General features: G+C 41.3%; 1 protein-coding gene across 1 annotated transcript in view; it reads right to left on the reverse strand.

The window, feature by feature from the left end:
* Nucleotides 1-26920, reverse strand: part of LOC106083550 (uncharacterized) — an 87549-nt gene that overhangs the window by 12560 nt on the left and 48069 nt on the right. Inside the window, exons 9-10 of the mRNA XM_059367098.1 lie at nt 26489-26667; nt 18857-18964 (exon numbers count right to left, since the gene is read on the reverse strand). Coding sequence (XP_059223081.1) covers nt 18857-18964; nt 26489-26667 — 287 coding nt within the window. The remainder of the gene's footprint in view (nt 1-18856; nt 18965-26488; nt 26668-26920) is intronic.

Below are 26920 nucleotides of genomic sequence, written 5' to 3' on the forward strand. Positions count from 1 at the left end.
ACCTATGCTAAAAGATAAGTATTGACGGATTCAATACAAGCATAAACGGAAGAGAATTAAGAAAAGATAAGATAATCAAGAATGAAGAATGAAGTTGTATACGTCCGCAAACGTTTCTGCACCTGCATACAAATAAAAAATTACTAAAAATTAAGATTTTTTCCCTCAATCGAAGGATTTTGGTAATGATTTCGAGTCCAACAATTAAGTCTTCAAAATAAGGATTATATCTATCACTAGAGTCCATATGTTTAATGGTCACAACTTTATGATACGAATTTCCCCTTGCTATCTGAATCTCATTTTACTTCAAACTTGAGATTCTTGGGTACTGCCTTTTAAGAAAAGTTCCTTAAACTCAAATGAAAAATCTTCCGCCAAAGGAAAATTTTTCTACAATGTTTGAAAATCGAGCGGTTTTAATAAATTGATTAAAAATATTATTTAAAGTTGGGATGACGGATGACAAATCGTCACAAATTGGATGTGAACCCTGTAAGATTTAGATTTAAACTCAAACAGTTCTATTCCTTCGCTGTCGCAGAGTGGGAGAAAATCGAAAAAAAACTAGTAGCAAGTAAAAGCGTGCTACGTTCGGCCGGGCCGAATTTAATATACGATCCACCATGGATCTTTGAATGCCTTTTTCAAATATATATAAGCTATATCGGGTTATTGACCAATATGGACCTTACTTGCCATGCCATGCAAAAAAATATCACCTCCAAAATTTCAGTCAAATCGAGTAATAATTGCTACTTCAAGAGGCTCAGAAAGTCAAATTGGGAGATCGGTTTATATGGCAGCTATGTCAGGTTATGAACTGTGCCATACTTGGCACAGTTGTTGGTAGACATATGAAAAATTTCAGCCAAATTGGATAAGAATTGCGTCCAAGACTCAATAAGCCAAATCAGGTGATCGATTTATATGGCGGCTATATCAGGTTATTGACTCATTTAGACGATACTTGGCACAGTTGTTGGTAATCATACTTAAAGGACATGGGCATAATTTCAGCCAAATTAAATAACAATCGCGCCATCTAGTGGCTCAAGAAATCTAATCGGGAGATCAGTTTATATAGGAGCTATATCAGGATATGGACTGATTTAGAACATACTTGTTGGATGTCATACCAAAATGATATGTGTAAATCGGGTAATAATTGCTCCCTCTAGAGGCTCAAGAAATCAAGACCCCAGATCGGTTTATATGACAGCTATATCAGGTTATGAACTGATTTTGTTGTGCAAAATTTCATCCAAATCCGTATAAGAATTGCGCCCTCTAGAAGCTCAAGAAGTCAAGACCCACGATCGGTTTTTATGGCAGCTATATCAAACCCTGAACCGATATGCCCCATTTACAATCCCAACCGACCTACACTAATAAAAAGTATCTGTGCAAAATTTTAGGCACCTAGCTTTACTCCTTCGAAAGTTAGCGTACTTTCGACAGGCGGACGGAAGGACATGGCTAGATCGACTTAAAATATCGTGACGGTCAAGAATATATAGACGAATATTTCGAGGTGTTACAAACGGAATGACGAAATTAGTTGGGGGTATACTAATTTCGTAGGAAATTTTGAGTACTATCCAGCAAAAAAAGTTTTCGAAATCGGACCACAGTTAGATCGACTTAAAACGTCATGACGGTCAAGAATATGTAGACGAATGTTTCGAGGTGTTACAAACGGAATGACGAAATTAGTTGGGGGTATACTAATTTCGTAGGAATTTTTGAGTACTATCCAGCAATAAAAGTTTTCGAAATCGGACCACAAACGAAGATTTGGCAGCCCCAACAATTTTTCGAAGTGCCGAGGTGACCAAATTTATGGGCTTGCCAAAAGGCATGAACTTCCAGATGGCAATATCAAAGTTCTGTAAATTCATACCCGCTGGCATTGTCTCGCACTCGACCTCAAGGAAACATTTTCTATTCCTTCCAAGATTATACCGCTATGGTATGACCTGCTCCTATCGATCTCATAGCAGCAGTGGCTGTCTCACACTTAATCTGTATGTCAATGGGTCGGGCACCTAAAATAGTCTCCAGTGCCATAGTGGGTGAGGTCCTCATCGCTCCGCATATACCAAGACAACGTGTTCTCTGAACCTGTTGTATTATCCTTTCGTTGCACCTTTTCTCCATAGCAGTCCATCGAACTACTGGGGCGAAAGTAAGTATTAGTCTAATTATGCTCCTGTAGAGCCAGTGGACTATCATCGGATTCGAGCCTACGGCCGTTTACATAGTGCCCAAAATCTGTGAGCCTTCTCGGTACGCTCCTGAATATGACACTTCCATTTCAGTGTCCTGTCCAAGATCACTCCTAAGTATTTGACCTTTTGACATCTTTGTCTTCTTCGTAAACTAGAATTTTTCGGCTTTTTCTGGGTTAACTTTGAGACCCTTAGGTCTAGCCCAGTCGTATGCCACCTGCAGGACCCTTTCAGCCTTTCTGCATAGCTGGTTCGGATCCTTACCCTTTAGAAGTATTATAAGATCGTCTGGGAAGCAGAAGGGTTCAAATTCCTCCTCAGTCAGCATCCGTAATAGGTTATTTATGGTGGTTGTGTTGTTGTAGCCACATGTGCGTGTGGGGTTAGCGATCCTCTTCAAGCTTTTATAGGCAAGCAAGCTCGTTCCGGTGTTGTTTACTTGGTTATTTAAAGGTGCCAATTACTCAACTTGACGTATCCAGCATCATGGGCACTCAATATTTAAGCATGAGCCGGTGCCACCCGGCCTCTCACTGAAATTTTCTACTCGATACCTCTGCTATTCCATATGGCGCATTCCACTTTCCGCAGCCCAGTAGTTCAAAGTTCCAGCCTGTATAATGATCATAGTTATCCCGTGCCGGGATATGGTGGTCAGTTATGGCGATAAAATGCCTCCCTGTGGCGTGACATGTGTCACTTTCTCTCTTATATTTATGTAATGGAACAGACAGTTTATCCAGTCTCTAAGGACACGGCCCATCCGGCACTGGTCTAAGGATTGCATCAATGTATCGGTCTGCACATTGTTAAAAACCACCTCGATGTCAATGCATACTGCCAATACGTCTTGGCATAGAAGGATTCTGCTTTTTTTGTGCACAACCTCATGTCCAACCTCAGTCTCCACCGACCTTCCCAAGACATAGGCATGCTGTTTGCATTTGTGCACTTTGCTGAATTTCATACTCTTTAATATAGTATCCACAATACGTTCCATGATTTTGAGTAGAATGGACGTAAGGCTTATAGGTCTGTAGGCCTTTGGTGTCGTATAACTTGCCTTGCCAGGCTTGGGTATAAATACCACCCTTGTCTGCTACTTTATTTGCGTAATATATGTAAGTTTAGGCACGCTGTGAAAATATCGACCAGATGGGTCCACCTTCTTCTGTTGTAACGATCGCCGCGGGTACATGATGGTCATTGGTTATTTAAAGGCGTCAATAGCTCGCCTTGTTATATCGAGCATTATAGGCACTCAGTGTTTAAGCAAGAGCCGGCGCCTCCTGGCCTCTCACTGAGACTCACCACTTGATACCGCGACTGCAGTTGCAGCTACTTCGTATGAAGCAATCCATTGTCCGCAACTTGTTGACGGTAGTTTCCAGCCAAGCATCTCGGTAGTTCCCAGCCAAGCTTCCGTGATAACTCCACACAGATTGGAACTCAGAGTTCCAGCCTGTGTTATGCTCATAGTCATTCCATGCCGGTATTAGATCCTATTCAAGTATTCTGTCTGGGCTTGGCCCCGCTTATTAATGTTGGCACTTCTCCACGAAATGTGGTGGGAGTTCGCATCGCAACCTATTAATACCTCATTTCCTGTGTGTTTTCCTTCCTCATCAAACGTTGCACCCCCGACGTGGGTGGCGGTGTCGGAGAGCCGAAAGGCAGACCAAGTCTGTCTCATCACCGTTGCATCCGACGTTGACAACTCTGGGGAAACGATATAATTAAAATTTTTAATACGGGAACTCTGTCGAGTTCAGAAACTTTGTTCCGAGTCGTTCATGGCTCCTGAATTAAGGCAATATGAATCTTTCCCGCTCCGATTTTCTCAATCAGAGGATGTGTCGTCTCGCTACGGCGGGGGTTTATCTGGATGACCTCAATCATTGGTCCTACAGTAAATGGGAGTGGATGATGGTTAGGCTGCATTGAGTCTCCTGTTACTGCACTGCCTCATGTTTTAATATTAGGATCTTTGCCTGTCCTAGTCTTCCGAATCTTGAGAAAGTCGGTGATGGTTCCATCATTGACTTCCTGTTCGTAAGTCTGCATTGAGTCGCCTGTTACTGCACTCATCTTTGCCAATCCTAGTCTTACAAATCTTAATTAGGTGACCTTCTTGGAAGCTGGCAAAGGTTTCATCGTCGGCGCTCTGATGTTTAAATATTAGACCTTTGCCTAACCTAGTTTTTCGAATCTTAAGAATGTCGGTGATGGCCTCGTCGTCGGTCCCTGTTCGTTAGGCGGCATTGAATCTCCTGCCACTGCACTGCCTTATGTCTCAATATGAAGATCTTTGCCAATCCTAGACTTTCCAATCTTGAAAAAATACAGCCTTGGTCCGGTAGAACAACATGGTCTTGCCAAACTTATCACTGAGACTTGGTCAAGGCCCCCCACAAGGAGAGTTCCTACCTCCTTCTCCTTTCTGTGGAAGACCTCCATATTCTCCATGACCAAAACTTGGTTTTGGTTGATAAAGACTTTCACCTTTCTTTCTGTCGCGAATTTCCTGCCCAATCTCTTGATGAAGACTGAATAACTAGGCTTAGTCCTCGATTTGAAACTGTCCTGGAAAAGCAATACGTGTAAAAGGAACCGAAAAGCCTTCTACTGCAGGTATATGTTGGGAAGTGTGGGCTTTACCCAAAAATGCACAATGCTCGTGTACATCCAGTAAATACACGAGGAGGGTATACTGAGAAAAGTCTCAATCTAACTCGCGTCGAAATCGATTCGAGGTATAATCTTCAGTATTCTTTTCCCACGAAAGAGAGGATTCTGAGGCGGATGCTGTATTTAAGGACCATAAGACTTTAATGTTCATTGATTGCTCTAAGATGCAGTCAGGAACGATGTTGAAGGTCTCCTATAATGCTCTCGATGACGGTATCCTATGTCGCTGAGACTGTCGGTTGACTATACAGTTTTTCAGTTAAAGTTCTGTGCCACAGCAATAGTCGTAAGTGAAATCCTGAGGCGGGAATTACCGCCTTCGAAGCTCAGGATTCAGGTGGACAGTATGTAACCCAGCCTGAATGCCTGGGTTCATACCGCAGAGAGAATATCAGCATGTCGCGGCGACTGCCGGAAGCAATGTACGATATTTCTAAGTAAAATCCTGGAAATGGATTTACAGCCCTTGAAATGCAAGTTTTAAGTGGAGAGAGACCACAGTAGCGCAGAAGTTTGCTTATCAGTGTTTGAAGACTTGAAATCCCGGCGGGAACATAAAGAAATTCAGCGGTAGTTATCCCCTTACTAATGCTGGCGTGTCTACGATGAGACATGCCGTTTTGGACTTAAACTTAAATAGGGTAGCACTCATTGATATAAGAGAAGTGTCGCCGGTTCCTTAATGAAATGTTTGTAGGCAATTTTGCAGCGTTCAAGGCACTGGATACAACCACCAATATGGCGGAATGTTTGGAATCCCTGAATAAACTCCTGACAAAGCAAATTGCAAATATGCCCATGGACATTTCATTGAAGGACAAAGCGCTGACGGCACTATACATCGATGCCGGATTGCTAGAACTCTCTAGCCTACCGTCAACCAGAAGAGACCTAAGGAGATAATGGCTTTCGATAAGAGTACACTGAGCAATTTGTGAGGAGTCATATGGCGGCGCACATGGGAATATTGCATTACGACTGCTATAGAAGCTATCTTGAGAAGGGGGCGATTGAGCATTTGCTTTGTTCATTCCTAGATTTACAGGACTTATGCTTTCTTTATTGGGGGGAGGCAATTTCTCTTCGATCCGGGGGACTCAGCAAGCGAATCTCAGAGAGGAAAGCCAAACTGGCATATGAATAAGATTTTCTATTTAGTGGATTACCCATTCAACCTAAACTTGAAGCTTGCAGGTAACCATTTCTACAGAAGCTGCGTCGAGGAAGAGGAAAGAATAAAATATCTGATGTGTGTCCCGGGCTGGCAAGCAGAGGCGGTTCCACTTTAGATTTTTGTTTCATTACGATGAAAAAAATAGCGCATTTAAAGTCCGCAACTGCTTTCTAAAGCCATCTTGCGGTTGAATAATAGGATCAAGAAGGCATTTTCTTCACTTGTTCTTGTGGCACCACAATTGACTAATATATCCATGTGAGTCTGCTTGCACACTGCCATTATATCCTATTCTAACCTAGCAGCAGGAACCGATAGCTGACCAGTTTACTATTTAAGCATATCTCGCAAAATTCAGAAATCCTCCACTACTTGGTGAGGTGCGTAATTTAATATCCCATGGGGGGAAGCTAAGCCCCGTCCTATGTCTATCCAATTTGATGTAAGCTCCGAGTAACTCATATTCATGTTTATTATGATTATGAGAAATACCCTATCCCTTCATGGGATAGGGTATTTACGATTCGATCTGGCCATTTTTACTAGACTGTTGTTCATCTTAAAGCGTCTCTTCGTTTTCCTTTAAAATGAGTTTTTCCTTTGTGTGTGTATTTGCTAGTCTTCAATTTTTTATGTGCTTTGGCTGCTCAAGTGGCAGGTTTTCTTCCATTGGCATCATAAGAATGTTCTTCGAATGTTTATTTTTTTTTTCTTATGATGATTGGATGGAACCCTCTTATCTTCTTACACAGCGATTCAGGATTCGTCTGCAATACAGCTTCAGTTGTAGCATTAATCGAGAAGACCTTCATTATGTTGTACTAGCCATGGCATGTTTATATGCGCGCCATCATAGTCATCATGTGATGAAATGGTGGTTCATTTTATGTGGTGGGTGTTATTGTTGTTGATTATGGCGAGTTGGCTGTGGATGTGCAGTCGGTGATGCTGCTCCATGGCTACCACTGTTAGTCGTGACGTTGTTTTTCTGCAAATTGGTGATGGTGGATAGCGAATAAGTGGGGGAGTATAAAACAGCAGAACGAGGACGAAGGAAGGGAATTAAAATTGTGAGGGTGGATGGGATAGAGGCAGCATTGGCTGGTGTTGGTGTCGCGTGGGTGGTGGAGTTGGAAAACATGTTTATTTTACTTTATCATTTGTTTCATTTTGTTGTTTGTTGTCTTCCATATGTGCCTGAGTGTGTGTGTGTGAGTGCATGAGCGTGTGATGCCAATGCTGTGTAATGTTGGTACGGGTGTACGTACATCTGTAGTGTCCTGACTGGCATATCCTAGCAAGACATGCAATGTGGGCGGAGTAACTCAATTAAGGATCCATTTGATGGTGCGCGCACTCACACACACATACACATATATATATAATTCCGTTCATAGCTGCGTATGTACGAATGTCTGTACTGAAAAACACACACATACACATGCACCAACGCACATCCTGGCGAATGTACATCAATTTAGCAAAATATATATTTAATGTGTATATTTATTTAACAAAGCAGAGAAATGAAAGAAATTCATCAATTTTCCGCATCATATTAAAGTCTCTTTAAATGGAAATTTCCCAGCTATAGCTATAATGAATAGTATTTTCATGAATTCTCATTAGAAATGCAATGTTTACTAATGCCCTAGAAACAGTAGTGGAGTTTCCAAATGATTGTCTTGTTTATAAAATAATATCCTTAAACCTTATATGTTATAATGTCAATATAGTATAGTTTTTACTTATGTATGTAAAACCCGACGTCAATCATGATGGAGCTGGATTTTCTAGGCATCAACACAATCGTAAGAAAGTTTATGAATAACTTACTTAGTAAAAGATGCATTACGCCAAGCTTGGGATCTACAAAGATGGGTAAGCAGAGGGACATCGTAAGTTAATGGAATGCTTCCCGTCACTCTTAGAAATTTACTTCAGGAAGGTCTACATGCGATAGCGAAAGTGGTCTATGCGTAAATCCGTGCAAGACAGAAGTAGTTTTTTTCAGCAGAAGATACGAGTTACCTACAGTGGCACCTGCATCCTTGGGAGGAAAGAATGTTCTTTTTACTAAAAGCGGAATAGGAAATTGAACTTCAAATCAAACATTTTGAAAAGGGCAAGAAAGGCTACTCTTGCCCTATACACCTGCAAGAGAGCCATTGGCAAAAGTTGGGGTATACACTGCAGTTGTCAGATCCATAATGTTATATGGTGATGTGGTCTGGTGGACGGCGCTTCAAAAGTCCTCTTACTTCTCAATACTCAGCCAGATCCAAAGGATGGCTTGTTTGTGCAACATAATCGCATTGAGGACGACACTACCTGATACACTGAATTTAATGCTAAACCTAATGCATCTGGACATTGTAGGTACACAAATTGCTGGGACTGCAGCTGTGAGGATAAGGAAGCTTTACTTTGACGGCTATGTGCACTGTTATCCTTGGACACTGTGTTATCCCTGATACAACGTCCAATATTCCAGGTAGTGTGGATTACGCATTTCCTGAGCCGCTTTTTGATAAAAAGTACTGGAATACTATTGCTAATAGAATCGACTATCCGAATATCCCTGGTAATAGAAATTACATTGACTTTTATACGAATGGCTCCAAACTAGACGACCAGGTGGGCTTTGGGGTGTATTCTGAAGAACTGGTCATATCGAGAAGGTTTACCGACCACTGTTATGTAAATTAAGCTCAGATCCTTCCAATTAAATTAGTGGTGGAATGGCTTAGATATAATGCATAACGACGATTGGCATAAATATATCTTCTCAGACAGCCAGGTAACAATTAAATCTCTAGGGAACCTATTTTGGTATTCAAAAACCACCCTCGACTGTCGCAGATCTCCCAAACGAGATGGCTGAACAGTTCAAAATTCACCAGTTCTGGGTGCCGGGCCACACAGATATTCCAGGAAATTGTAGAGCAGATGAGCTTGCGAGACCAGGAACTACCATCCACATTCTAAGGGAACTGGAATCTGTGGATATCCCATGTAAGCTTTGTCATCCGCATCAGAACCGAAGGGATTGGCATGCCATCACAGCGCACATTTGAGATAGGACTGTCCTCCATGCAATGGAGCTATCGAAGGCATTCGACACAGTCAGCCTTGCAAAACTATTTGAGGACATCGCCTATACGTCCCTCCAGCCAGTCCTAAAACGCTGGGTGGTGAATTATCTGTGTTGTCTCTAGTCATTTGAGGAATTTAGGAATAAGAAATCGAAACACCGTAGAGTGAAAAAGGGAGTTCCCCAAGGGGGGGTGATATCTACGGCTCTGTTTAACTTCTACCTACCCTCCATTTTACCCCCTCCAGACAGCATAGATATCGTATCATATGCGGACGATGAAAGTCGATGGAGTAGCGATTCCGATCATCAAGTACCCCAAGATCATGGTGTCACATTTGACAGCTCTTACACATGTTCACCAGATGCCCCAGCAATTTGCGATAAGGTCAAAGGTATAAACAAGGTCCTCAAGCTACATAAAGGCTGCACTTGTGGTGCTAACAAAGAAACCATGTTGACCACGTACAAAGCAATTTTCCGGTCTGTGGTAAGTTATGCAGTGCCATTGTGGTTTCGTCAGCTATGCGACATGCTGTGGATTAATATTCAGATTTGTCCGAATGCTGCTCTTCGAACTGCGACGGGCTGTCTCCTCAGTTCTCACGTGAACCACTTCCATACGGAGACAAAGATCCTACTTGTGCGAATACATAACTACATGCTGTCCAAGCAATATCTTCTGGGCTGTTATCGCAGGGACCATCCAACTCATCATATTGTGGATTGGCATACACCGACCAACGCCGGTGATCGAGAGCGAGAGGTTCAGCGTTACAAGAGAGAACCTCTAGCTCAAGCGGGATATCAAGCGAATCTAGACAGTATTCATGCAGACGCGGTAACTACTGCGGTGAAAAGCTAGAGGGTGAATGTGGTCCTTGGTGTACGACCGCTTCCCATTGCAACTGAAGAAATTGACCTCCCCCGGCAAACCAGAGCAGTTTTGGGTAAATTACAATCCGACAGATGCTGCCGCCGGATGTGTGTCCTGTTTGGACCAGGGACCACACGACACACGTCACCTGTTTTGCCAGCCCAGCCAGGCCCCCTTAACCCCTGTGCACGCACCCCATCTTAGTCGCAGAGTTCCTGGATCTGTATATTTAACAGAACCAGGCAGACGAAAGATAGAACACAACACACTGCTACAAACACCAACAATTCCCTGGGACATATCTTGACCCAGTACAGGTAAACTTTGAAATGTTCAGGCAACTCGTTGAAAGATCTTGGAAATTTGAGGGTAATTTTTAATTCCAATCTGCAGAGAGAGTTTCATCATTATATCTTGGCCACTCTATCACATGCAATTAGCAAGGATCTCCGCGAACCTAAGAAATATGTTTTGCGGTGGTTATACTCTTAAAAATACTGGTGACACCTATGAGGTATTCAGCCATGTGAAATTTTTCTACGAAGAGGAGTCGTCATGTTGCATGCCGTTTGGTTTCAGCTATAAAAAGAAGGTTCCTTAGCTAACAGCAAAAAACTTGAAAACTAAAAAATTCGGCAGAGCCCGGCCAGGATTCGAACCTGAGCACACGGAGTAACAGCGAGAGCGATTGCCGTTGTCTTAGCGTTCGAAGCCATCAATACAACTTCCAACAGATGATCAAAATCATGTGTGATACGGAAGAAGTGTAATTTACCACAGACAGAATGTCTGCCATTACACAAAAATAAATGCATTGGAAAAAGTACAGCTAATAAGCAGGGTTGTCGAGCTCGGTTAATGTGGTAATTGTATCATAGATGCGATTTCGCAATTAAATACGATTCAAATACAACATACCAACGCACGGCCCTTGAAGCCATCACACCTAATATGGTTGATGTGGTTGGTGTGTGTTGCTATCGTTGGCTTTCCTTTTCCATTTGCATCTCCGATCATTGAGCTCGTCTCGAAAGAGAAACAAACAAAAATTGTAAAAATTAAATTAAATAAAATTAAAATAATTTAAATTAAATTAAATTAAATTAAATTAAATTAAATTAAATTAAATTAAATTAAATTAAATTAAATTAAATTAAATTAAATTAAATTAAATTAAATTAAATTAAATTAAATTAAATTAAATTAAATTAAATTAAATTAAATTAAATTAAATTAAATTAAATTAAATTAAATTAAATTAAATTAAATTAAATTAAAGCTACTCTACCAAGTTGTGTCGCTATGTGGCATGCCTATCGGACTCGGCAATAAAAAGGAGGCCCCTTATCATTGAGCTTAACCGTTAATCGATCTGCTTTCATTGATATGAAAGTAATGGAATATTCATTGGAAATTTAGTTAGTACTAAATTGAGTGCACCAGATTGTCTCCGTTGCATCCGGCTGAGTATTGAATAATAGGTGAATATGGTTTAAAAAAGGTTGCATTGAAAATTATTTTAACAAAAAGGATGTATATCAATATTCGAATTCAAGATACTCGTATACACAATGAACACTTGTAACCATACCTGTAGTAAAATGCCTCTAAAAAGAGAGACGCATGTATTATAATCTTGAAAATTGTCAACAACTGTAAAGAGGGTAATTATGAAAATGGGTGTAATTTTATCACAACACCATAATCACAGATAGAACATCTGATATGAAAAATAATCCTGCCAGCAAACACATTTGTCAAGGCCAAGAATTGATTCATGTAGACTATCACAAAAGCCTTAAAATGTTTATGAAGATGACTTGTCAACACCCCAGAGAACCATATGAAATATTTCATCACGACCATATGAAATATTTGAAAATAATTTTCACTAACTCTCTGTCCTTTGTTTCAGACATCATTAATGAACATAAAACATATTTTCAGTAACAAATGTTCAAATATTCCATCTCAAATGAAGGATTCACACATAAGGCAAGGGAGTTAGATCCATTGAACCCAATGACAACCCCTGTAATTTGACAACTCAACTACTATGATTACATTTTAATTCACTTGCCGTACACTGAGTGTATATAGAGAACAGTGCTGTTGTTGTCCTTGTTGGAGTAGATGTTTTGATGTATGTTTCCATTTTAAAAAAGGACAAATGCATTGCAATTTTCTTTTTTGTGGCTAAAATCCATTCTGGGTTGTTTGATAATGAGTTTGTGTGTGTGTGTGTTTTTTTTAAGGATGCCTTTGGTGTGCATTTGAACGTGTTCCAGTACGAATACATCTGTTTTGATAACATAACAAAGGGGCTTGGAATCAATAAAACTAGTTGGGAAATACGTACTTATCGTTGTACTGTGGTTTGAGGTGAAATATTTCTTAAAAACAGAATATTTAAAGGAGAACATGTCTGAAAAACTGGGAGTTAAGAGACCGGACGATATTGTTCTCTAGTTTGAGGTGAAATATTTCTTTTAAACAGATTACTTAAAAGGACAATATGCCTGAAAACTGGGAGAAACGGGACCGGAGGGTTTGGTTCTCTCATTTTATAGGCAAACAAAGGATAATTTATAAGAATTGCTATGCTATTGGAGCTATATCAGGTTATGAACCGATTCAGACTATACTTTGGATGTTGGAGACTATTGTAGAAGTCATTGTGCAAAATTTCAGTCAAATCGGATAAGAATTGTGTCCTATTGAGGCTCAAGAAGTAAAATGTGGAGATTCGTTTATATTGCAGATATATCAAGCTATGAACCATACTTGGCATAGATGTCTGAAGTCAAAACAAAACACTTTATACAAAATTTTCGCCAAATCGGATAAGAATTTCACTCTCTAGAGGCTCAAGAAATCTAGATACGAGATCGGTTTATAAGGCCGCTATATCAAAACATGGACCGACATGTTTCTAATAGAATCCCAACCAAAAATTTGTGAAAAATTCAAGCGCCTAGCTTTATTCCTTTGGAAGTTAGCGCACTTTCGACAGACAGATGGACGGACATGGGTGAATGGACGTAGAATATCAAGACGATGAAGAATATTTGTACTTTGTTGGGTTTCATATTAATATTTCGACAAACAGAATGAGGAAATTACTATACACCCATCCTATGGTGGAGGGTATAATTAAGGAATGAAGAAGAAAATCGATTGCAATATTGTTAACACCCTACCAATTTACGCTTTCTGTGATCGCTCGGATCTCCGCCTGCAGGATCATTTACAGTCATTTAGTCAGTCGATAAAAGTTCTCAGTCGCTATGTCCTCAATGTAGACTCCCAGGTCAACTTTGTCTAGAACTTTAATACATCCGTGTAGAATTAACTTCCAGATGACAATCGTAGAATTTTGTTAATTCAAGACTGTGCCTCTGGCAACTTTGTCTCGCACTCCCTCTCAAGTATTTGATCAGTTACCTATTTCCTTTTCTTAATATACCCAAATCAAGAAAACTATGAGAATTTTGTCGTAGTGCATATAAATGGCATTAGGATTTATAGCTTATATTTTTCCTCCAACATAAAGATATCAGAATTCTTATCAAACATATATGGACTCACAATGACACATAAGAAGCCAAAAGGAAGGACAAAAGGGGACAAGCAATCAGTGAAATGATTGTTACCCTTTAGCTTATTGTTCTGAAACTAACCAACATTAGTGCGAAGCAAATTCGATCATTGACATTACATTCGCTTCAATTTTAATTGCAACAAAAATCAGCCAATAGGAAGTTCTTGATGAAGAGACTCTAAGTGGCCACCAATATATTGTAAGGTGTATTGATTATAATGCCAGACTAGAGAATACTAGTATGCCGAGTTGGAACACGAGAAAAATGAGCATCGAAAAATTCAAAGAAAAAATAAGGGGAATAAATGAGGGAGGGATGTAAATATTGTAGCACCGTACAAGACCTTAACGGAGTGCTTACTCAAGTATGTGAAGCAGGTATCCTAAAGACTAAATTCATTGGAAAGGCAAAAAAAACGCGTTTATTGGTGGAGCGAAGAAATAACAGAACTACGGAAAAATGCCTCAAAGCAATACGAGTGGCTACTAGGAGAAAAGGCGATACCAAAGTGCTTGAGCTTTATAGGCTTGCCAGGAAAAATCTACGAAAAGTTATAAAAATAGCAAAAAAAAAAGATCTTGAGACGAAGTATGAGAGGAAGTTCAAAACAACACATGGGGCCTCCCGTACATAATCATAATGAGAAAGGTTGGAAACGAGCGAGATTCGTGGAATAAAAAACCCAGAATGGGTCAATACGTTATTCCCTAAGAGTGCCGCTACAAGACAAAATTTGCCGACTTTGTCAACAGAAGAAGGGTATGCCATAATCTAAAGAAAGGTGAAGCACCTGGGCCAGATGAAATTGCAAATGAAATAATTTCAATAGTAGGCAAAGAATGGCCAGAATGCTTTGAACATGCATTCAACAAGGGTCTTCTTTGGAAGATACCTTGCTTCCACACAATATGGACAAATATAAATTCGTACTACTACGAAAAAAATAATAAGCCTCTAGACAATCCATCTTCTTACCGACCGCTCTGTATGTTGGACTCATATGGAAAGTTGCTAGAAAAGCTGGTGTTGAATAGACTGGGAGACGAGATCAACAAGTATGGTGGCTTTTCAAAATTCATCAAGAGGAATCAAGTGAAAATTGCTAGAATATCTATGGGTCAGAAACGTTTCCGCGCTATTAGAACCCTCGATATAAAAAATGCGTTTAACTTAGCAGACTGGAATGTTATAATGCCTACATTAAAGAATCGAAGAACTCCTAGCTATTTGGTCTGAATGACAAAACAGAACAATGTTGTTTGACACTGAATTAGGAACAGAAAAATATGAGATAACATCTGGCTTTCCGCAAGGATCAATAGTAGTTAAATTTCTCTGGAACCTCATGTACGACGGCCTCTTAAATGTAAACCTACCACAAGGCACAAAACTGGATGGATACGCCGAAGAGGTCGCACTCATAGTTGACCAACTCACTTCACTCCTATTGGAAATCATCGTCAACGACTGCTTGTCAAGGATTTCCATACGGCTCAGGTCAAGGAACTTATCACTGGCCGCATCAAAAGCTGAAGCGATCTTAGTAACTAGCAGACGTACTTACATTAACCCCAAGCTATAGGAGCATGAACTCGATATAATTATTACCAAAAGCCTTAAATATGTAGGAGTGATATTAGATTGCAGGTTACACATTTAAGTAACATGTGGAGACGAGAACAGATAAATCTCTGTCAACAGCAAATAAGTTTACAAAAATAGTGCCCAGAGTAAAAGGTGCTGGACAGACCGTCAAGAGGTTGATCACCACGGTAGCATATGCGCAAGTCACATAGGCCGTCCCTATCCTAATTGGTGTTATAGCAGATAACAAACAACTATGTAAGACCCTGGAGAAAGTATGTAGGACTTGTTCATTAAGAGTCACATCCGCATATCGCACTACTTCGACAACGTATCATCTGGAAAACCGCCAATACCGCATGTTCTTCAAGAGAGAAAAATCATATTTGAGCAGCGGAAGTTACTATGGAATGGATACACCAGTAGTAAAGTAAGTCAAATTAAGGAAGAAGCTAGAAGAAGAGGAGCTAGAGATTTGGCAACAAGCAAGGCAACTTTACACTAATGGCAGATACACTCACAACCTCACCCTCTGTATACAGACAGCCTAAACTTTTACTTAACGCAAGTCTTTAGTGGCCATGGAAACTTCGGCACATATCTCCATACATTCCGAATAAAGGGACAGCAGCGTGTGAACTCTGTTGTGAAGACGAAATAAATAATAAACGAAATGATGGAGTCAAATGAGAAATGAATCAAATTTGACGCTTTCATCCAAGAAGTGATGATGAAGAAAACAGCTTACCGGAGACAACACCGAATCCCTAATCATAATACGTATAATGGACGGGGGAGTAGTTGAAAGAAACGGGATCTGTGGATAACAGTCAACGAACATCACTCCGAAGTTATGCGAGAGCGGTGGGGTGGTGGTTCCTGTGTGGGACAACTATTCATAGCGCGCTATCACTACGTATCGATTATACCGCGATGGCACGATCTGCTCTAATCTCCCGTAGCCATAAGTCTAATAGCCCTAGAGGCTGCCTCATACCTAATCTCTATGTCTATGAGTCGGACATCTAAAACTATCTCCAGTGCCATAGTAGGAGTCCAACTATGCTAAGCCAACATGTTCTCTGAACCGGTTTTATGGTAGCACACCTCCAAACTACCGAAGCGCAAGTTAGTATTGGCCTTATTGTGCCTCTGTGGAGGTTGTGGACTATCCTCGGATTGGGGGTTCACCACAAAACGTCCAATATCTCGTAAGATCATTCTCACGTGTTTGACCTTCTCGGATATCGAACTGATTCTGTTGAGGAAATATGGCATCACGAATTAGTCCGCCTTCTTCTTCCTCGTAAAAGGGCAGATTTCAGTTTTCTCTGGATTAATTTACCAGCTCCTAGGTCTATCCCAGTCGCATGCCATCTTCAAGACCCTTTCGGCCTTTTTATCACACTCGTGGTCACCAATGGCGTACCTTGTGCCACTTAATCCCTTATTCTTATGTCATGGGCATAGTACCTCACAAATGTCGCCAGCATTAGGAGAGGATAACCATCGCTGAAAAAATTTCTGATGTTCTCGCCAGGATTCGAACCCATGCGTTTAGTGTCATAGGCGGACAGGCTACCCTCTGCGCTACGGTAGCCTCCCCATGAGAATGTCACAACGCTGAAAACCAATGACTAACAATGGAAAATGTTTGATATTTTTGCAGGAAGTGTTTTTTTTTCTGGAGAATATAGGAATTACCTGGGATTTCAGCCCCCAGGTCTAACGTTTGTTAGGTGAATCGCGGTAGCTGTTTAAACCCAAAGTCGAGTGGAGTGGTCTTCGCTGTACTTCCCAACTCTTAGTGAATTTTGGGAACGATTTGGCATCTGTGCATAACTTACTGTGGCAAGAGATTGGGCTGTGCCACTCATCTGCGATTGTGGATGCATACAACACCATCCAGGGATCATTGCTCCGCAGGATTAGACCTTCATGTAAGACGTCTGCATAAAACACAGCAAGTTCTTGTTGGCTAAATAACACATTTGGCTATTAGTTATACCCTACACCACCACTGTGGTACAGGGTTTTATAACTTTGTTCATTTGTTTGCAACGCTAAGAAGGAGAAGAGCTAGACCCATCGATAAGTACACCGATCAGCTTAGAATCACTTCCTGATTCGATTAGGCTATGTCCGTCTGTCTGTCCATGTATTCTTGTGATCAAGGTACAGGTCGCATTTATCGTCTGATTGTTACAAAATTTTGCACATGCCATTTTTTTGGCCCAAGGACGAAAGCTATTGAATTTGAACAAAATCGGTTCAGATTTAGATATAGGTCCTATATATATCTTTCATCCGAAATGGACTTTCAAGGCTGTAAAAACCACAATTTTAGCCCAATATTTACAAAATTTTGCAGGAGGTGTTTTATTTGACGTCCTCAAATGTGTGAAAAATGTCAATGAAATCGGTTCAAATTTAGATATAGATCCCATATATATCTTTCATCCGATATGGCCTTTTAAGGCTGTAGAAGCCACAATTTTTTCCGATCTTTACAAAATTTAGCACGAAGTGTTTTATTTAACGTCCTCATATGTGTGCAAGGTCAGATTTAGATATAGCTCCCATATGCATATTTTATTCGATATGGCTTTTTAAGGCTGTAGTAGTCACAATTTTGGTCCTATCTTTATAAAATTTTGCATAAGGTATTTTATTTGACGTCCTCATATGTTTTCTTTTCTAAAATTTCCCTTATAACCACTGTCTCTCGAAAATGTCACAAAATTTCTTGCTGTCCGTCCACCCATTTGCGATGGTAGTCCATGTAATTGTACACCACAAAAGCCAACCAAATAACCAGTTCAGGGCAAACCATCATTGTCAATCTTATAATCTCCAGCAACCCAGAGAAAACCAAAGCAAAACTGATCAGCAGGGTAAGGGGTGAAGTGGAGTGGAGTGGGAGGCGAAATGGCACAAAGTGCATCATGGTGTTGTTGAGTGCTCGATTCTAATCTGACAATAAGTATGTGCCAGAGTTGGCTTATTTGTCGCCAAAGTATGTTTGAATTTCAGATAAAACTATAAATTAATTACCGACTGTTGTGGGACTTTTAGCAGGGACACTGTCGCATCGAATGAATGAAAGTACGAACGAGCGAGCGAGCGAGCGAGCCAGCGAAATAAAAGCACAACAACGCCCTGTTAGCAAGGACCCGGGAGAGCAAGCTGGAAATGAACGGAATGGGCATATGAAAGAGAATGCCTGCATGCATGAATGAATGAATGAAGGCAGCAACCCCCTTGGGAGGAAAAAGTCGATTGAGAATTGTTTGTATTGTTTCTGTTTTTTGTTTTTAGCTAGAGTTGTTGAGAAAGCCTCTGTCGTATTTAGTTTCCATTGTTGACACATGCACTTTACAGCGACACCCCATGGACAGGAATGCCTAATCGGCTTGTTAATCGGTTACAGTTCACCCGTCATTAGTTAAGTAACCAATATCCCTTAAATTTGTCCTTTTGCTTGATGGAAAAGCTCTTCTTCTAGATTGGCTTTGCCTACACAAGTATTTTGAAAATAGTTTTCTCTAATTTACATTGAAACTTTTTGCATGTTTGACTTTGTATTTTTATTTCTTTTTGACTTACTTGTATTCTAGCCTCATTTAGTTTTGTCGTCCGCGCCAGTTCTTCTCTGCAGTAAATATCTGGATAATGCGATTTGGCAAATGCTGCTTCTAATTCGGCTAATTGTTCCTGAAATTGAAAAAGGGATGCTATTAAACAAGAATCTTTTGACAAGCAACAAGAATTAAACAAATATAAAGGTATTATAGATCGGTCCGGTCGAATCTTATATATCCTCCACCATGGACTACGTTTGACAAGTTCACCGGATAATGATTATTCTAAGGAAATACTTCGCAAGCCCGGAACGTAAAATCCTTTGAAGATGTTTTAAAACGATGTTGAGTAGATCCACATTATCTTATTTTATAGTCTTTACAATAATACGGGAATAATCAGTTACGTGTTCGTCCTTTTTTCATCATCGAATAGGCACTTCCCGGAATGCCTTCTCCGCACGCTTCTGGCCTCTTCGGTTTGCCACAATCGCATAGGTCGGTTTCGGCGAGGTGTAACCTATGATGGGTGTATTTCCGATATTGTTCTGGCTTTACGTCATTACGGGAGTATAGCCACATTAAAAATGTTGCACGTTTCTGGTCTCTTCGGTTTGCCAGAAACGCCTCCATCATAGGTCGGTTTCGGAGAGGTGTAACCAATGATTGGTGTTTTTCCGATATTTTTCTGGCTTTACTTCATTACGGGAGTATAGCCGCATTGAAAATGTCGCAAGGTGTTGTACGACACCTCTCAAGTTTGATACTTGCCGAGGGGAAATTCCTTGGGTAGAAAAATACCCAAGAATAAAGCTGTCTTAGAAAAATTCTAGCTCGAGTTAGGAAAGAGGTATCCCAAAGAAATTTGGATTGACGTAAATTGGACTGTGATATAAGTTAAAAAACTGTCTTCTTTTTTATGTCCTGTGGAAAATTGGCTAGTCGAAAGTCGGAAACTTTTTATTGCTTAAAAAATCAAACAAAAAATTTTCTCACATTTGTTTTTTTTTTTGTAAAAATTCAGTGGCTTCGGAAATAAAAAGATTTTTTTTTTTAAATTTTTTTTTTCAAAAATGTTAATATTTTTTTTTAATTTTCGCTTAATACCTCCCGTTCGAAAATTGCAAGTGTTCTTATTTACCGGCGCAGGTAGTGGTACTCACAGACGAGCAAGATGTGATTCATTACACGGACCCCATTAACCTCAGAATCAGCGAGATGAATCTGTGGAATTAAACAGGGTAGTCAACGAACATAAACGGAGTTTGTAACTAGAACACTTGAAGCAGTATAACTTAGGACCCGCTGTAGAGAGTAGAGAGAATGTTCCATTTACAGAAAGCGCAAAATACCTGCGTGTTTTGCTGGACAGGAAATTGAACTTCAAATCCAACATTTTGGAGAGGACAAGAAAGGCAACTCTTGCTATACACCTGCAAGAGAGCCATTGGTAAAAGTTGGGGGATTATACCGCGTGTCATGCATTGGGTATATATTGCAGTCGTCAGACCTATAATGCTATATGGTGTTGTGGTCTGGTGGACGGCACTTCAAAAGTCCATCTACTGCTCAATACTTAACCGGATCCAAAGGATGGCTTGTTTGTGCATCACAGCCGCACTGAGGACGACACCATCTGATGCACTGAATTTAATGCTACATGTTATGACTCTGGATTTCAGCGACCGCGGCCGTGAAGTTAAGGTAGCATTCTCATTGGTCTTGTGGCGGCACTGTGTTATCCTTGATATAATATTTGATATTCCAGGCAGTGTAGATTACAACCTACCTGAGCCGCTTTTTGATAAAAAAAATTACTGTACCACTATTCCTGATAGAACCGATTGGAAATACGATATCCCTGGTAACAGAAGTTACATAGACGGATGGTTTCAAACGAAACGACCAGGTGGGCTTTGGGGTGTGCTCTAAAGATCTAGAACTAAAGATTACCCGACCACTTCAGTGTGTATCAAACGGAGATCCTTGCATTTAAGGAAGTGGCTATGAAATAATGTCATAATGACGATTGACATAAATATCTTCTCAGACAGCCAGGCAGCCATTAAATCCCTGGAAAACATATTTCTGAACTCAAAAACCGCCCTCTACTGTCGCAGATCTCTCAACGATATGGAAATACGAAATTCAAAATTCACCTATTCTGGGTGGCGGACCACGGAGATATCCCAGGGAATTGTAAAGCAGACGATCTTGCGAGACTAGGAACTACCATACACATTCCGGGGAATCTGGAATCTGTGGATATGCCTCTAGCGACATGTAAGCTAAGTTTTCAGGACCAGGCCTGAAGTACAACGAATAATAGATGTTTGTGGGGCTGCAGGCATTTCAAAACTATGTGGCCGAATCTAGACTTGAAGAGGTCTACTGCTTTGTTGTTCTTGACTAGAACAGACGTCTCAGTCATTGTGTCCGTCATGACAGGATACTGTCTAATCGGAAAACTTGTTGACAGACTGAAGGTTGCCAGCAACGACGTTTGCAGAAGCTGTGAGGACATCGAAGAAGAAGAGACTATAGAACACCTTCTGTGTATGTGTCCCGCACTAGCAGTCAGAAGGAGTTCCACTGTAGGTTCTCATTTCTTTGAGAACCTGTCTGATTTAGCGGATGGACGGTAGGAGCTAGAAGGCATCTTCCTTCTTCTGTTCTTGTGGTATCACTATGGACGAAAACGTCTAAGTGAGTCTGATGGCAGACTGCCACTTAAACCTAACCTAACCTAGGTACCGGTGCAAGCGAGCTGTGGTCTACTGTTAACTTACTCTCGAACCCCAGAATAAGGGATGACAGTACAACTTTTGGCGTCGTAACTGTGACTGACCCGAAAAGATGCGCCACGTTGTTCAACCGTCAATTTATTGAGCATGCCGAGAGAGACAAAGCAAGGAGGAGAGTCATTCGCCGTATCCGCCGATGGACAGCCATCATAATTTGCCGTGGACGAAGTTACAAATGTCATCCGTGGCTCCCAGTCATTCAAGATGTTGGAATCTCTGCACTGATGGTGAAGATTTTGGAACTACCTGGAGTCGAGTACCTTACAACTGTCGTCAACCTTTCTTTTAACACTCTTATAGTACCAGATTTCTGGAAGATGGGCAGCGTGAAACTGCTTTTGAAACCTGGGAAGGACCCAAGCAAGGGCGAGTCGTACAGACCGATCTTCCTTCTCTCCCAGTAGCCAAGACGCTTGATTTCCATTCGCCAAGCATCAGCATGAATTTCAAAGACTGCATAGCACAACAACTGCTTTGCTTGCCATAACCGCACACACATTTGCCGTGGCTTTAATAAGCTTAGACTATGTGATAGGACGGTCCTCGTGGCATTCGACACGGTCAACCATGTCAAACTATTTGGGGACAAAGCCAACACGTTCATCCAGCCAGGCTGGGTCACGAATTATCTGTGTGTCGCGAGTCATTTGTGGAATTTAGGGATATGCAATCGAAACATTGTAGAGAGAAACAGGGAGTTTTCCAAGGCGGGTTTATATCTCCAGCAATATTTGCCTTCTACCTATCCTCCATTCCACCCCCTCCAGACGGCATGGAGACTGTATCATATGCGGACGATTGTGTGGGGTGTCTGATGCAATGATCCATCAGACTCCCCACCCATTGTTGACATGTGCGATATGTTAAACGTCTACCTTAACGAACTTGAAGCTTATTTGGCTGCAAAAGATCTGAAGATATCTGCCACCAAATCTTGTTCACTATATACAAGCATGAAGCGGGTAGGGGGCTGAATGTGATGGTCGTTCGAATAAAAATTCCGACCATCAAGTGCCCCAAAAAACTTGGTGTCACATTTGATAGCTCTTAAAAATTTTCCTCACATGTCACTTCAATTTGCGATAAGGTCAAATTTAGAAACAAGGTCCTCAAGTCACTTGTCGGCAGCATTATAGGATGTTCACAAATAAACCTTGTTGAACATGTACAAAGCAAATGGCCGGTCTGTGGTAAGTTATGCAGTGCCATTGTGTTCTCGTTAGCTATGTGACACGCAATGGATTAATATTCAGATCTGTCAGAATCCGGCTCTTTGAACTGCAACGAGCTGTCTCCTCAGTTCTCACGTGTACCACCTCCTCCCCGTGCAGAGACATAGCTATATGCTGTCCTAGCAATACCTTTTGGGCTGTTATCGCAGGGATTATTCAAATCATCATCCTGTGTATAGGAATCCACCGCCCAGGGCCTTAAGGTAGGTTTACATGAACAAGACCGAGAGGCTCAAGGCTAAAAAAAGAGAACTTTTAGATCAAGCAGGTCTAGATAACATTCATACATACAGGGTAGTAGTTGCTGCGAATAGCTACCGTTTGAATTTTGTCCTTGGAGAACGACAGCCTTCCATTGCACCTGAAGAAATTAACCCCCCCCAGCAAACCAGATTAGTTGGGGCTCTATTACGATACGACAGATGCAGCAACCTCAACTCCTACAGGGCATGGATTAATGCCAACGCGCACGACGTGTGTCCCAATTGTAACGTGGGACCACACGTCACCTGTTTAACTGCATAGCCAGACCCACTCGACTCAGACCCAGATACCTCCGGACGTTCCCCACATTAGTCGCAGAATTCCTGGATCTGGATATTCAACCGAACCAAGCAGGGTTACGTGCGAAGTTTCCATGCTACTTCTTCCATGCCTCTTTGAAAGGTGGATAGAGGAAAGCTCATCAGATATGATGGGTATCGCAGAAAAAAATGTGCGGGCGAATCTAAAAGATAGCAGAAGCAGGGGTTGTCCCGTATGCGCGGGTACGAATACGATGGGACCGTGCAACAGGGTCGGCAGCGACAGAGCCAAAGAAATGACCAACGGTGGCGCTCGAAGATCTCCGGAAGAGTTACCACCATAAAAGCCCGGCCTAGAGGGTCGCTGGTAGCCCCATTACTAGGTAGCGAGGCCTAATCCACCAACCATCTAAAAACACGATTATAGAAACATCAACAAGAAATAATTGAACTGACAACCCCCGATGACGACCTATGGATTGTTTAATAATTGGAACATTATCAAGTCCAGAACGATATAACAAAATAAAACCTAACATCCTCCGTTTAAGTGAAGTACGATGGCCGAAATCCGGAACTATGGATCTTCAACATCATTTTATCTGACAATGAAATTCACTGAGTGAATGGGGTTGGTATTTTATTGTCGCGAAAGCAAAGCGAGCTCTTCTATCGTACAATGTCATATCTAAACGATCCTGACGGCAAGAAAAAATTCAAAATTATTCAAGATATTTATTCTACAAGACTATGCGCTAACCGAACCCGATGATGATGAAACAAAGGATTAATTCTATTCCCAACTCGAATTAGGTCACTGCAGATATTAATCGCCCCATGCCACTATGGACATACACCTAAGCCAGTAATCGGCTTGTTGTGCGCTCTAAATACAAAATAAAAGTAACCACTGAAAAGAAAATCTAGGTTAGGAATTCCATGCTACTTACAATTGTTTTCCATGCCAATCCACTAAGTTTGTTCATGTCTGGTATAGTGTCCCTACCTATGCTCCGGTATCTGTTAGACGCTACAGCCGTACAATGACAAAGGAAATGCTTCAACTTCTCATCATCTTTCCCGTATGCCCTACACATGTTATCACTTGCCGCACCGGTTTTTACATAAGTGAGCTCGTAGTCCTATGTGTCCCGTCATGATACCAATAGCTATACTGACCTCCTTCTTACTTCCTTTCAGTAAAAACCTCGTCTTCTCACGATCTGGATCCCCCATAGGATTTTCGCCGTCCTACCGACCGTTTCGCTGTTCCACAGGCTTGAATGCGCATTCGTCGCGCACGCCCTTAACTCGGACTGCGTCGACCCGACAGTCTTCGGGTTAATCAAAATTATTGACGGCAGTCCATCCCGCCAAATCGTCTGCCCTTTCATTCCCTCTTACTCCGTTATGGCCCGGCACCGAAACGTTGCGGATTTTGCCATCCTCAGAGAAGGCGTTAATCCCCTTCTTACACTGCAAGACTGACGTGACCTAACCGTCCTGGTTGTTATTGCACTTATGGCAATTTTACTGTCCGTAAAGATGTTCACACTCGATATCCTTGCGTTAGCACCACACCACTTCGGTATTATGGTCAGGCAGTCTAAAACAGATCTCAATCGCTGGGTTCTCAATGTAGGCCCCAGGCTCACTCTGTCCTCTAGTTTTGATCCATCCGTGTAACAATCTTCCAGATCACAATTCTAGGGTCCCGTCAATCTAAGACGGTGCCGCTGGCAGCAGTGCCTCGCACTTGACCTCAAGGTTCATCTCTGGTGTCCAATCGGAAACCTCTTCCCTTCCTTTCAGGTTTCCTATCGTCGCCTCGATGGTATGAGCTGCTCCCATTCTCAATCCATTCTCACATCGCCTTGAGTCTCATAGCCGCAGTAGCTGCCTCATACTTAAGTTGTATGTCAATGGGTCGGGTATTTAGAATAGTCTCCAGTGACCTAGTGGGCGGGGTCTTCATCGCTCCGCCTACGCCAAGACAGTGGGCCGAAAACTTGCCCGCGAACAAATTGAGGCCGTTTTGGTCTCACTCAAAAACGGCAATTTAGCAGGTCCTGACAACTTCTTATTAATGAAAGTCGGTTGGGATTATAAATGCGCCAAATCGGTCCACGTTTAGACATAGCTCCTATATAAACCGATCTCCCGAATATACTTCTTGAGCTGCTAGAGGCCGCAATTCTTATCCGATTCGGCTGAAATTTTGCACGTTGACTTTTTCTATGACCTTTAACGGATGCACAAAGTATGGTTCCATTCGGTCCAAAACCTGATATAATTCTCATATAAACCGAACTCCCGAATGTACTTCTTAAGCAGCTAGAGAACGAAACTCTTATTCGGTTTGGCTGAAAATATGCACGTTGACTTTTCCTATGACTTCCAACAGATGTACCAAGTTTGGCTCCAATCGTCCTTAACCTGTTAAAGCTTCCTTATAAACCGATCTCCCGAATATACCTCTTGAGGCTCTAGAGGACTCGATTCTTTTCCTAGCATATAAAAAAACCCATGGAGATTTCCTGTTATGACTCCCCATTATCCATTTTGAGTTTCAGCCTATAAAGAGAATCCGTCCAAACAACTTGACGAATGCGATCCGTGGTGGAGGATTCGGCCCGGCCAAACTTAGCACGATTTTCTTTTTTTTTTTTTTAAGAATTCCGGGGAGTTAGTCTTGGTTGTAAAATAAATTACGTTTGCTTCAAGTGAACACGTTCTATATGGTAGCTCCCATCAAATGCTGTATTTCTGGTGTTGTGTGAACTTGAACATGTTTTTTTTATTTTTGTTTTTCAAAGTTAAATTTTTGCACTAGTTAGGGTACCACAATATTCTTGAAACGTTTGAACGTAGTCATGGCCAGAGTCACAGATGCCTAAATATATATGACCACACACTCCACACTCCATGCATAAAGGGGAAGTTGAATTATCAACGGTCAGATGGTAGGATAAAATGCGGCTCCAATCTAAGCGGGGACATGCATGAATGTACGTGTGTATGGACGGACGGCCATTTTCGTATGCATGTACCACGTAAAGACTTAATATTAAGGATACTTGATTAGGAAGATACTAACCTGTGTAAATGTCGTTCGATGTCTTCGTCTCGCTGGCGTTGGACATGATGCTGTGGTTGGGGTATGGCCGGTATGGTGACTTAATGACGATAAACCACTTCCTGGTGATGTTATACCGCTTGAAACGGATGAAAGGCCCGTGCTTGGTTCAGGTTTCAGTTTCTTAAACGCTCCTTCCGCTATAAATGGCACATACCCACACATACAAAACATAAAAGAGAGAGAGAGAGAGAGAGAGGGGGAGAGGGAGAGACAGAGAGAAACAAACAAATGAGTGAGTGGTTGAGTGCAAAATTAGGCAAATTAAGTTCAAGAGTTGTAAACATGATTAGTCGGCATGATGTTGTTGTCCTTGGTGAAAAGGACAACGATGATGATAACGATAGCGATGATGTGATTTTCATTTTATAAATATTCATTTCAAATAAAAGT

Source organism: Stomoxys calcitrans, chromosome 4 (assembly GCF_963082655.1).
Source record: "Stomoxys calcitrans chromosome 4, idStoCalc2.1, whole genome shotgun sequence".
Taxonomy (NCBI): domain Eukaryota; kingdom Metazoa; phylum Arthropoda; class Insecta; order Diptera; family Muscidae; genus Stomoxys; species Stomoxys calcitrans.